Below are 12,557 nucleotides of genomic sequence, written 5' to 3' on the forward strand. Positions count from 1 at the left end.
AGATGGTCTCCGGTAGGGGTGTCAAACGGATAATTCGGATACGGATCTGCATTTTGCATTTCCTTAGTTTGAGCTAAATGCAAAATGGATAACAGTATATTATATTTTTATACTTTCGTGAACGTAGAAAATTACCTAAATGAGTATAATACTCCTCTATTGTTTGATAAAATCTGTTTTGAGTGAGTTTTGTTCCCAATTTATTTGGGTTTTGTTTATTCTCTCTTTGTGAGAGCTTGGTGTGTATCTTGGTGAGAGCTTGGTGTGTATTTTGGTGTGATTTCTATTTGTTTGATAAAATCTGTTTTGAGTGAGTTTTGTTCCCAATTTATTTGGGTTTTGTTTACTCTCTCTTTGTGAGAGCTTGGTGTGTATCTTGGTGTGATTCAATGTCCAGGACGTTAGATCTGCCAGATTTTCAAGGGATTGATTCAGTGGTAAAGATTTATATGAGATTGCAGTTACGATCGATAGCTCAAACGGGTTTTGATGAAGGCTATATGTGTATATATCAATTTCAACAAATCGCTTGATTGTGTCTTTACAAAGACTAGATTAATCAGCGATATTATCTGTTTTATGTTTGTTCGACTCGATTGTTCTTGTAGATGCAGTATGGTTTTTCATTATTGAATTAATTTCTTTTTTTCAAAAAAAAAACAGTATACTTTTATTATCAGAAATTCAGAATGGTGTAGACACTTAAAGTTTCAAAATTAAAAAAATAAACAAAAATAAACAAGATAAGATAAGATATGAAAATAACCGGAATAACAGCATAGTCATTACTTCTTGATAAGCTTAATCACTTTTTATGTATCTCGTTTTTATCTGAAATCTTCATAGCTTCATCATGCGTGCATAGTTTCATACTCTGGAACAAAATTGGAATTTGGAGAGTCCTTGTATTAGTAAACCAACCATGGCCACTTTACCTTTCTTCATATTTTCTGTCACACTAGCTTATTTCATAAACCTTATTAGTGCTCAGTCCCATGCAAACTTCAGCATTCCCATTTGTGATCCATCAAGACTCTCAAGTCTTGGGATGGATGTCAAAGCCTTGACATTTTGTGATCAATCTCTTTCGTATCATGTCCGAGCCAAGGACTTGGTTGATCAAATGACACTACTGGAGAAGGTGCACCAGATTGGTGATAAGGCCACTGGTGTGCCAAGGTTAGGCTTGCCCGCGTATAACTGGTGGTCCGAGGCTCTGCATGGTGTCTCGGATTTTGGGGATGGAGCTACACATTTTGGAGATATTGTCCCTGGTGCAACAAGCTTTCCACCACCCATACTTACTGTTGCTTCTTTTAATGAGTCCCTTTGGAAAGCCATTGGGCAGGTATGACTTAATTCTGAGTCCTTTCAGTTATATGTTTTGTTTCTTCATTACTAAATGTTCTTATTTAGAAAAAAAAAATGTTGTTGTAGGCTGTTTCGACAGAAGCAAGAGCAATGTACAATCTAGGCCATGCAGGGCTTACATATTGGAGTCCAAATATTAATGTGGTGAGGGATCCTAGATGGGGAAGGGCCCTTGAAATGCCAGGGGAAGATCCTTTTGTTGCAGGAACTTATGCATCGAATTATGTTAGAGGCTTGCAGGACATTGAAGGAACGGAAAATTTTACTGATTTAAATTCTAGGCCTCTCAAAGTTGGTGCATGTTGCAAGCATTTGGCAGCTTATGATGTTGATAATTGGCTTGGAGTCGACAGACTACATTTTGATGCCAGGGTAATTTTTCCAGTCAATAATTTAGTTATGTATATGCATCCAAGTGAGTGTCCAAGCTATCTGTTCAATGTTTAGTTGATAATATTGAATGTTTTTAAGGTGCATGAACAAGATATGGTGGAAACTTTTCTTCCGCCTTTTGAAATGTGTGTGCGAGATGGTGATGTGGTGAGTGTTATGTGCTCGTACAACAAGATAAATGGAATTCCTGCTTGTGCTGATACAAAACTCTTGAAAGATACTGTAAGAGGGGAATGGGATCTTCATGGGTAACTACAAATTTATCATTAATTAGTTTCTGAATTATACAAAATCTTAGAGTTTCTGATAATTATGGAGACATTACTAATGAGATGTAATGAAACTTTTAGGTATATAGTGTCAGATTGCGATTCAATTGAAGTCATGATAGATAATCAAAAATGGCTCAATGACAAACCTGAAGACACAGTTTCACAAGCACTAAAAGCAGGTATATAACAGAGTTAGAGCTGTAGATTAAACTTTCAGAGCAATTAGACTAATGAAAAAATTATTTCCCTTGATATCTCAGGGTTGGACTTGGATTGTATGGGATCATACCCCAAGTATATGGGCAATGCTGTAGTGCAAGGGAAGGCTAGGGAAGACTTGATAGATAAGGCTCTTATTAATCTGTATGTTGTGCTTATGAGACTTGGCTTGTTTGATGGGAATCCATCACTTAAATCGCTTGGCTTGGACAATGTGTGTCATAAGGACCACATTGAATTGGCAACAGAAGCCGCAAGAGAAGGAATCGTTCTTTTGAAGAACGAAAAAGAGACTTTGCCTTTGGATCCTAAGAAATATAATGTTCTTGCACTGGTTGGTCCTCACGCCAATGCCACAGAGGCTATGATCGGAAATTACAAAGGTTAATAATCAAAAGTATAAAATACTGACATTTAATTTGTCTGTTTATTTGTACAGGTGTTCCTAACATTGTCGTTTTCTTTAAATATAATGTATAGGTATACCATGCCAATATACCTCTCCTATTAATGCATTCTCTGCATATGCCAAAGTAAAGTATGCAATGGGTTGTGGAGATATTTTATGCAAGAACGAAAGCTTTATCAGTGAAGCTTTAGACGCGACTGCTGAAGAAGCGGATGCTACAATTATATTTGTAGGCCTAGATCAAACTGTCGAGGCAGAGTACAAGGATAGAGTCAATTTAAATCTTCCTTCTTATCAACCTCAGCTGATTCAACAAGTTTCCAAAGTCTCCAAAGGCCCTGTAATTCTTGTGGTAATGTCTGCTGGAGGTGTTGATATATCTTTCGCCAAAAATGATTCTAAAATCAAGGCAATTTTGTGGGCCGGGTATCCTGGTGAAAGAGGTGGCCAAGCTATTGCAGATGTCATATTTGGAAAATACAATCCAGGTGATAAACATTTGTAGTAAATACAATGCAAATGTGATATTTGTTCATTAGCTTCGACAAAATAAATCACTGATCTGTATTCTGTACAACAGGAGGAAGGTTGCCTTTAACATGGTATGAAGCTAACTATGTGGACAAGTTGCCAATGACATCTATGCAGCTGAGGCCGAATGATAAGTTGGGTCATCCAGGTCGGACTTATAAGTTTTTCAATGGCTCTACAGTTTATCCATTCGGATATGGTCTCAGTTACACTCGATTTGAATACCATATTGTGGATTCAAAAAAAGATCTTAAGATCAAATTAAATAAGTTCCAGCATAGTCGCGAGCTGAACTACAAAGACAGCACTTCCAAGCTTGAACGCCACTCTGTATTGGTTAATGACTTAAAATGTGACTATAATATCAAATTTGAAGTTCGAGTTGAGAACAAGGGAAGTAGAGACGGAGATGAAGTTGTCATGGTTTACGCGGTACCTCCTGGAGATATTATTGGAACTCCACTGAAGCAACTGGTTGGATTCAAAAGAGTTTCTGTTAAGGCTAAGAAAAGTAAATCAGTCAAATTTGTTCTGGATGCTTGTAAAAGCTTGTCCATTGTTGATCACAAGGCTTACCAAGTTTTGGCATCAGGAGAACACAATATTATGATAGGAGATAATGTATTATCATTTCCAATTCATGTTAGCTTTGAACATTAGTATGCTGGCAGAGTCCAACATTGCAGGTTTATCTTTGGTTCAAACTATTGTTACTTGTTACTACTTGTTAGACTCTTAGGTAGTGGATTTAGTTTTTCAGGATTTTTTGAGATTTTTGAAGTGAAATTTTATATGATTTGATGCAGCAACTTGCATGTCTTTTTAAATGTGATGCATTTGCATTTGTCTCCATTGCAAATTTGGATTGAAGTAACAATGGCAGGATACTGAAGTCTTTCTGTTTGGGGTTGCTGTTACTGACAGCAACAGCAGCTTTTTGCTGAAAAGCAGGTGAAAAACTGTTTGGTAAATCTAAAAGCAGTTTTTCCGAACATCAGCTTTTGGCTGAAAAACTGCTTTTGGAAAAAGCAGGTCCTATCATATTTTTGGAAAAAGCTACTGCTCAGCTTTTACAGAAAGCTATTACATATTTCATTACCAAACCTCACCAAAAACATTATTATTCTTATATTATAACTGAAAATAAGCAAATATCAAAAATTTACCAAACTGTTATGTGATTTTTACAACAACACTTTTTTTACCGAACACTTTTTCTGACGGCACAACAATTTTTGACAGCAATGCCCGACAGACAATACTGGTTTCGCGTAGAGTCAGCAGTTTTGAAATACCGCTACTAGATTAAATTAGTTATTTTAAATAAATTTTTTGACAAGTAAGATTTACAGTCAAATTACAAATTTCTAAAGGTGATAATCCCCTTCCTCATTAATCATTATCATCTCTCCCTCTTTTTATCTCTCCCATCAAAATAAAAGTATCAATAAAATATTATTTTTTAATATAAGAAATAATTATAGAAAATATTTCAGACTAAACTAACTTTTTAATTATCTATAGTTTAAATAATTATTATTTTATTATATTTTAGAACCAAAATATGGATTACATGGTCCAACACATACACATATGATACATACATACAGGTACACATGTGAAACATACATAGAAGTTACAAGTATATAAAAATGCAAGTACCAAATTCCTAGAGATTTCAAACGGAGATCCTACGCATTTGTCAAAGCCGGTGAGGCCCACTTTCATATCACGCGTGCTCTTCCATCCAACGGCCAGACTTTTTCCCGCATCATCCGTAAAGTTCTCATCCAACGGCTCTTATTCCCCGTGTTTGACTCCATCTTGTTTACACACACTGGCACACCCACCCAAAATCATCAAACCCCATCACCAAGAACTCGCCATTTCTCTCTCTCACTCACAGATCTACCCATTTTATCTTTAAAGTTCTAATCTTGAACCATAAAGTTTTTATCTTGATCACGAATTCTCGATTTTGGTAAAATTTTCTGTACATTTTTGCTTTAATTTGTCTTGTTTTACTATGTCTATGTTTCTTTTTGATTTTAGCTCGTGCCCTTTAAATCTTTTTGTCATTTGATGTTTAATCTATGTCTGAATCCATGTTTATGTAGGTGTATGTGTATTGTCTCATTAAAGATCTTTACTTTTTGTGTTGATTATGATTTTTTTGGATTATAGATGTGAAGTTTTTAGTGAAGTTAAAAACTTTTTTTTTTGTAAGTAGTAGTTGATTTGAAGTATTGTAATTATGTCTATTATGTTTATGTTAAGGATTTTATTGTTTGTTGGATTGTCTTGATTTAAGTATAATGTGGATGTACTTGTTACATTTGTTTATGAATTGTTTTTTTGGTGTTTCAGAAGTTGGACTGGGTTTATACAACTGATAATTTGCATTGGCGAAGGATTCACAATGCCTTGGATATATTGTGTTCGCTTGGTGGTGTTCTTTCGTGTTATACTGTAATTGATTATCTAGGTGAGTTATGTCTCTTTTAGTCTCTTTTTGTTCATGTACATTTGAGTCCGCACAGTTATATTGATGAGCCTGTGCTTGTATTTTATTGGAGGTCAGCTTACAACTTGAGAATCGAGATACATCCTATATATTTTGGTTGGGGTGTTGATAATGTACATTGGAATCACGTCGAGGAGATACAAAGCAGTGAAAGAAGTTGGGAAAATTAAAATGAGTGTTGGGGTTGTTGCTTACTATCAACGGATGCAAATTTGTCAGGTAACATAGTTCATGTTATTATTTATTTTTTATTTTTTATTTGTGTTATACGATTCCCAAATTTTATACTACATCATTCATTTTTTTCATGTTAATTAGTTACATATTATCAAACATGTTTGCATCTTATTTAATTATTTGATGCTTTAAGAATTGTATAATTTGTATATCATATTTTTGAACTGTCTGTGGAAAGTACCTGTAAAGTCATCACTATAAAAAATCAAATTGGGGCGTCTTGCTTATTTTGTGTTGATAGATTATATTCTATTTAGGACTTTGGCTGATTAACTAGATCTGATGATATTCCTGTGGCCGATTTAGCTGCATTCCTTATTGACTTTTAGAGAGGGATTGGAAGCTCTATAATAATCTGTGCTGTTGCAGTATAGTATGATGTAGATTTCATCCTGCTTCTTGCTAGTTATGGTATGGTAAAATGATCAAGTCCTAGAGCATCTCCAATGGGACTATGTGTCACCTTAATTCCCGTATTTGGAAAATACAAATAGTGTTATCTCTCCAACAGCAAATTGTATGTTTTCCAATAATATAAACTCTATATTATATCACATTTTATAATGTTTTATGTATTCTTTTGAAGGATACTCATTTGCAGAGTTGAGACTTACTCACTTGTTTTATGATATGACACATATAATTAAGTTTTAGGTCTCAATACTTCATTACAAAAATTAATTCTTCTTGTCCTTTGGTTCATATTTTATATTCAATTAAGGTAGTGGTGACTAATAAGTCTGATAATATGGCTACTGAAGTTACCTTCAATTTGTTTAGAAATTAATTGCAAAATAAAGTTTGTTCACTAATCTGATTATTGACTATTTATAATTGCTCCTTGTTTTGTTTCATGGAGGTGTAAAGAGCTGAGAGCTACTCGCTTGTCTTTTATGATAGTGTTTCAAACTTATACTGCCTTAATGTTACATTGATAAATGATAACTGAGGGAAATCTTTCATTCATTTTTTTGATTGATATTGGCGCAAGCGATAATGTTAAGAATCTGTTTGATAATTTTTTTTTATCTATGTTATATATCTTATTATTTTACAAGAAATTAATACAATAGGAGATTGAATACCATTTTAATATATCTAATGAAGTTTCATAGTTTGTAAATTATTGGTGTATTCTTTACCCTTGTCTGTTGTAACAGTGAAATTGATAACTGTTAGATAGGAGATCAAATTTTATAATGGTCTTTTTTTATGGAGCACTGTGTGGTAACCTTAGAGTTGATGATGTAGCCTCAATGTTGTGTGCTTTGTTTTACTTCGTGTGTTCAAATATGTATTATATTCCATAGCGCTGTTTGATAATCAAGTAATCAACCTTTGCTCCATAGCATAATTTACAAATTTATGCTGACCAATGCTTGTGATTTTGATTCTTCTTTTGTTGGCAGGCTGAATATTTCCGCCAATTGCTAAAACCTGTGACGTAGGATAGTGCTATACCATTCATTTTCTCTCAGTTTGCATACAAGACACCTTGAGTTGCTTAGTGCTATAGCATATAGGTTGGGTTGGATGATCACCTGTACTATAATGGAAAGCTTGTGCGTGCTTTTGTGATCTGTTGTAGTCGTAGGAACTTCCATCCAGTTGAATTCTAATATTTTCCCTTTGAAGCTGCAAAATTCCAGTTTAGTAAAACATCTAGTCAGTTGAAGTAGTAATGCACGGGGAACAGCAGTTTGCCCCTCAAAAGCCAAAAGGCCACTATACAGACCAATTGGTTGGTGGTTACATGTGTAATGCTCCCATTTCACCCTTTTTTGGTGGAACAGTTTCCCCACCAACTCAAAATCACCTGATGCCTTTCCATGGTGTCAAGTTTCAACCTTCTGAAGCATGCCCAAGAAATTTCATTATATGTGATCAGACTGATAACCGAAGCCAGATAATGTTCCATCCAACAATTTGTGGCAAATTGTGTCATCCTGGCCTGAATTTCTGTCTCCCTTCCTTTGAAGAAGATAGAGCTAAAGTGAATACAAATATTGATGAGGGAGAAGATTCTCCGTTGAAAGAAGACTCCGATGATATTGATGCATTGTTGAACTATGACGAGGAAGAGGAGGAAGAAAGTGATGATGAGGTAGTTAGCACAGCTCGTACTTGTGGAAATTATCCAAGTGATTTCCTTGATTCTTGTTCCTCGCATGGTTCAAGACCCAAGAAGGGCAGGTTGCCTACTTTTTCACAGGAGTCGTATGGAAATGACAGCAACTGCAGCGGCAGAAAGCGTCAGAAAGTGAAGAAGATGGTTAAGGCATTAAAAAGAATTGTGCCTGGGGGAAACCAGATGGACACTGTCACTGTCCTTGATGAAGCTGTGAGGTACCTCAAGTCTCTTAAAGTAGAAGTTGAGACACTGGGTGCTGGAAACATAAAGACGTAATTCAGACTCTACTGCTTACGCAATAAATTACAAAATGATATTGCTCCCAGCGAATGGGATTAAGATGGTCCGTGTATGTGTTAATAATGTCATGCATACTGTTGTGGTGGATGTACAGATTGCATGTACTGCTCATGCGGACTTTTGCTGTCTAGACACCAAACAATGCTGCTATTATATTTCCTGATGCAACTCAGAGTAAGAGTCCTTTCTGTATTATGCAAACTTCTGGTCAGAAATATGTAAACTATATTTGAATCTTGACTTTTCTGCATTTCGATTCTTCGTATTGGTATTATTATACAGACTAGAGTTGATTTTTATTATTAAAGCTTTTTCCTGTAATATTCTGTGTTTAATTTCTCTTCAAATCTCTATTGGCCTATTCCAAAATGCAGTTATCTACCTTTAAATTTGTAGTCTTGGTAATAGCAGCCTCATGTTTCCATTCTTATTGTTATATTCAAACTGTAGCCTTGTGTTTCCACTTGCTGTCACCTTATTTTGATTATGACAAGTCAAATATTGGTATTTAGCTGTGGGTGTTTTCTCATTTGTGAATGTGTGTGTTTTGTCATTTGTTCTATCTGTTCATTCTTGTCTCTTCATGTATAACTTTCTACATACTTCATTACTTTGTGCATAACTTTCTACGTACTTTCTTGTATAACTTTCTACATACTTTGTGCATACTGTTGATATAAAGTTACAAACATGTTTTGCTGATCAGCGATAACAAGACTTGACATTTAACTATTGAACTTGCATGATATTTGCAGTACCTTCATATCGTGCTTTGTTTATGTATAGGCAACTATAACTTTACCAAAGTATAATAACCTCTTTTGGTATATGTGATGCCCCATTACATTTGATAATTTGATATGTTCAAAATACTTCTTGATCTCAGATATATCATAATTCATACTACAGAAAAATAGATGCAACCTTTCGGGTCTGTGATTACAAACTGCAGAATGCATCGACAGACTTGAAAACCAAAACTAGCGCGTCTTCACAGTCTGATTGAACAGGAACGTGCAAGTGCCAAAACCTGCAAAGTTAAAGGAAGAGTTGGCATTTAGGATCTGGGACAATCTAGTAGTAGATGTACATACTTGAATTTATGTTTCCTAGTTTTTGGAGTTCTCTGAATTCATAGTTTAAGCAGGTTACTTACTTGGATCAGTGACTGATATCACAGCAGTAGTCTTGAAGTCACAGTTCCAGGTATGCCTTCCCTGACTCTGGTAATACAGATTCATAGCTACCGAAGCGTGGTTGATCAGAGTTTGAGGTTCAAAACAAGGGCCACCTTCCTTTGTAATGCTGCAATCGATGTTAGCGCATGCGTAGTCTAAGTTTTCTGTCAGCGTGTCATCTGGAGTCGATGGTTTCGCAATACACCAAGCTCCCTGCGAAACCATGCACATTATTCTCAACAATCACCACACAAGTTTTCATCGTATCTCCTGTCTGAAATTTAGACACCCAGAAAATAAAAGCAAAGAATCACGAAATATATGTAGTTGGGAGTTTTGTCGAAATGTACCTGCCCAGGTGCCTGTCCATCAACAAGATTCAGCGTTCCACCTGAAAGTATGATATTAATCAAGTAAAACAATGTCACTACTACAAATTGTTTTACAAAGTCGGTCACAGAAATTTAAATACACGTCCAACCACGTAGTATCGAAAACGAAATAGCTAAAATCGAATGTAGTGAAAGTGAAAGAACCTGAAATGAAGCACAGAAGTAGAAGAGTGCAGAGAGTTGGAAGAGAAGAGACCAAGTGTGCCATGATCTGGGGAAAATTGATGTTTTTTTTATGGAAGATGAAGAATTGATTTTTTCTTAGTTGGTTTAATAAACTAGAGTTGAAAGTAGGTAAAATTAATCTGTCATGAAACATTTATGTATTGTTAATTTGTAGTATGTGTTTGTAACTACTTACCACCTTTTTGTGTTTCTTGCGACCCAGAACCTTTTGTTTTTTTAGTAAAAATATGCAATTATGCTCATTTGTTATTTCCTTTTTTTTTTTGCTTTCGTAATGCATCTGCGGTTGTAAACAGATTGGAAACGGCAATATATTTAATTGATTTGACGTTAGAAATAAAAGATATAGCCAAAAAAAATTTAATCCGACAGAAAGAGAAGTAAAAGTATTCATTTTCTTGTTAGTAATCAATTATGAGTTCTGCACGATTTTGACATCTAAGACAGTTTGGCCGAGTGGTCTAAGGCGCCAGATTTAGGCTCTGGTCCGAAAGGGCGTGGGTTCAAATCCCACAGCTGTCAACTCTTTTTCATTTTCATTATTTAACTTTGGAAATTGGGATAAGCATTTTCCAAATCCCACAGCTGTCAACTCTTTTTCATTTTCATTATTTAACTTTGGAAATTGGGATAAGCATTTTCCAAATCCCACAGCTGTCAACTCTTTTTCGTTTTTATTATTTAACTTTGGAAATTGGGATAAGCATTTTCCTGAGAACCATATGTTGATGACCTGGTGGCTGATGTTGTCTTTTGAAGTGTAAATATGAGAGTTCTTATATGATAATTCAGTTGACATTCTCCTAAGAAGCTATAAACCCCCTCACAGAAACCATGTTAAAGCTTCCTGCATTACCTAATTAGTGCTTCCTGATTGTTAAACTTTTCACTGGTTGTTCAAGTAAAGAAAAACAGTTTGACCGAACAACATCATTTCTTCACAGGGCCAGAAATTATTGTTTAGCAAGCCGTGATAAATAAATTTTAGTTGCTTCAAGAGAAGTCCTTAGTTTAGTACTAGTAGTGACAAAATGACATAAAATTTGGCATTCAGTAGAATTTAATTGCTTGTATTTACATAATCCAGCTCTCTCATAATGATTTAGAAACTAAAAATTGCACTTCTCATTTTCCGGGAACAAAGTTGGTGGCGAATGCCCAGGCATTGTTGTTAACTGGATCAGCAAGGTGGTCAGCAAGGTTCTCCAATGGACCCTTTCCAGTCACAATGGCCTGGACAAAGAACCCGAACATCGAAAACATGGCAAGTCTTCCATTCTTGAGCTCCTTCACCTTAAGCTCAGCAAATGCTTCAGGGTCTTCCGCAAGGCCTAATGGGTCGAAGCTTCCTCCGGGGTAAAGCGGGTCAACAATCTCACCTAGTGGCCCTCCTGCAACACGGTAGCCCTCCACAGCACCCATGAGAATTACCTGGGTAGCCCAGATGGCCAAGATGCTCTGTGCATGGACCAAGCTCGGGTTGCCCAAGTAGTCAAGCCCTCCCTCACTGAAAATCTGTGAGCCAGCCTTGAACCACACAGCTTCCCCAAACTTGACACCATTTCGGGCCAAGAGCTCGGGGAAAACACATCCAAGGGCTCCAAGCATAGCCCATCTGGAGTGAATGACTTCAAGCTCACGATTCTTGGCGAAGGTCTCGGGATCAGCAGAGAGTCCAGCTGTGTCCCAGCCATAGTCACCAGGGAATTCACCAGTCAGGTAAGATGGGGCTTCACCGGAGAATGGGCCCAAGTACTTGACTCTGTCTGGGCCGTACCATGGGCTGTCTGAGACAGTGACTTTCTTGACAGTCTTCCTCATGGAAACTCTTCCATTGCCAAAGAGCTCAGATGAGGATGGAGCTACTTGCACAGCCTTGCCTGCAAAAGAAGGAGAAGAAAGAGCCATTGTTGAGGCAGCCATTGGTGAGCTAATTAGTAGAAGAGATGAGAAAGGATTGTTGTTAGCTTGAGTGCTTGAATGCTCTCTGAGAAGGGCTTATAAATATGGAGTGAAGAACAGTGGTCTTTATCTTTGGGGATCTATTGCTGTTCTTTCATTGGTTGATGATATATTGAGGACTCGATTGCATATCCATTTGTAGATTTTTGAACCACTATCCAGTTGTGGATTTATTAGGTGTAGCATTGTGAGAACATTATGCACTCAGAGAAGAGTTTGAATCTTGACTACTTATATGAGTGGTGGCAAATCTACGCCTGTGACTAATAATACTTAATAGTTAATACATGATGCAAGTATCTCATAAGACTATACCCGTGGGCCGTGGACAGTGTTCTATAATCCCGATTAAATTTTTAAAACATATTTTATTATCAATCGATTAATTTCGATTTCTGAATTCTACGATCAACGCTTCATTGGGTTACAGTTGTGACCTTCATGCACAGTAA

At 36.2% G+C, this 12,557-nt stretch overlaps 4 protein-coding genes and 1 non-coding gene across 5 annotated transcripts; 3 read left to right on the forward strand and 2 right to left on the reverse strand.

Annotated features, from left to right (window-relative positions):
* The first annotated feature begins 826 nt into the window (after positions 1-826).
* Positions 827-4,004, forward strand: LOC108223784 (probable beta-D-xylosidase 5). The gene is made up of 7 exons (XM_017398207.2): positions 827-1,348; positions 1,438-1,743; positions 1,843-2,012; positions 2,115-2,215; positions 2,297-2,638; positions 2,736-3,152; positions 3,245-4,004. The coding sequence occupies exons 1-7, from the start codon at positions 923-925 to the stop codon at positions 3,853-3,855; spliced, it is 2,373 nt and encodes a 790-aa protein (XP_017253696.1). The 5' UTR covers positions 827-922; the 3' UTR covers positions 3,856-4,004.
* Positions 4,005-4,974: 970 nt separating this feature from the next.
* LOC108205086 (transcription factor bHLH144) lies at positions 4,975-8,708 on the forward strand. Its single transcript, XM_017374871.2, has 4 exons — positions 4,975-5,176; positions 5,563-5,680; positions 5,777-5,938; positions 7,366-8,708. Exon 4 carries the CDS (start codon positions 7,638-7,640, stop codon positions 8,361-8,363), a length of 726 nt encoding a protein of 241 aa, XP_017230360.1. The 5' UTR covers positions 4,975-5,176; positions 5,563-5,680; positions 5,777-5,938; positions 7,366-7,637; the 3' UTR covers positions 8,364-8,708.
* A 389-nt stretch (positions 8,709-9,097) lies between these two features.
* On the reverse strand, positions 9,098-10,244 carry LOC108205087 (glucan endo-1,3-beta-D-glucosidase-like). The gene is made up of 4 exons (XM_017374872.2): positions 10,102-10,244; positions 9,916-9,956; positions 9,544-9,778; positions 9,098-9,417 (listed from the first exon to the last, which is right to left on the reverse strand). Exons 1-4 carry the CDS (start codon positions 10,163-10,165, stop codon positions 9,368-9,370), a joined length of 390 nt encoding a protein of 129 aa, XP_017230361.1. The 5' UTR covers positions 10,166-10,244; the 3' UTR covers positions 9,098-9,367.
* Positions 10,245-10,585: 341 nt separating this feature from the next.
* On the forward strand, positions 10,586-10,665 carry TRNAL-UAG (transfer RNA leucine (anticodon UAG)). The gene has a single exon. It is a non-coding gene; the product is annotated as a tRNA-Leu (tRNA).
* Positions 10,666-11,167: 502 nt separating this feature from the next.
* LOC108204235 (chlorophyll a-b binding protein, chloroplastic-like) lies at positions 11,168-12,174 on the reverse strand. The gene has a single exon (XM_017373568.2). It carries the CDS (start codon positions 12,064-12,066, stop codon positions 11,269-11,271), a length of 798 nt encoding a protein of 265 aa, XP_017229057.1. The 5' UTR covers positions 12,067-12,174; the 3' UTR covers positions 11,168-11,268.
* Positions 12,175-12,557: the final 383 nt, after the last annotated feature.

The sequence above is a fragment of the Daucus carota genome, chromosome 1, assembly GCF_001625215.2.
Source record: "Daucus carota subsp. sativus chromosome 1, DH1 v3.0, whole genome shotgun sequence".
Lineage (NCBI taxonomy): Eukaryota > Viridiplantae > Streptophyta > Magnoliopsida > Apiales > Apiaceae > Daucus > Daucus carota.

Bases quoted from the DNA above. Each gene is read 5' to 3' on its own strand.
- LOC108205086 (XM_017374871.2), top strand. From the start codon at position 7,638: ATGCACGGGGAACAGCAGTTTGCCCCTCAAAAGCCAAAAGGCCACTAT.
- LOC108223784 (XM_017398207.2), top strand. From the start codon at position 923: ATGGCCACTTTACCTTTCTTCATATTTTCTGTCACACTAGCTTATTTC. The intron at 1,349-1,437 runs GTATGACTTAAT...ATGTTGTTGTAG, and splicing joins TTTGGAAAGCCATTGGGCAG to GCTGTTTCGACAGAAGCAAG. The intron at 1,744-1,842 runs GTAATTTTTCCA...AATGTTTTTAAG, and splicing joins GACTACATTTTGATGCCAGG to GTGCATGAACAAGATATGGT.
- LOC108205087 (XM_017374872.2), bottom strand. From the start codon at position 10,165: ATGGCACACTTGGTCTCTTCTCTTCCAACTCTCTGCACTCTTCTACTT. The intron at 9,957-10,101 runs GTTCTTTCACTT...TCATACTTTCAG, and splicing joins ACTTCTGTGCTTCATTTCAG to GTGGAACGCTGAATCTTGTT. The intron at 9,418-9,543 runs GTAAGTAACCTG...TTAACTTTGCAG, and splicing joins GATATCAGTCACTGATCCAA to GTTTTGGCACTTGCACGTTC.
- LOC108204235 (XM_017373568.2), bottom strand. From the start codon at position 12,066: ATGGCTGCCTCAACAATGGCTCTTTCTTCTCCTTCTTTTGCAGGCAAG.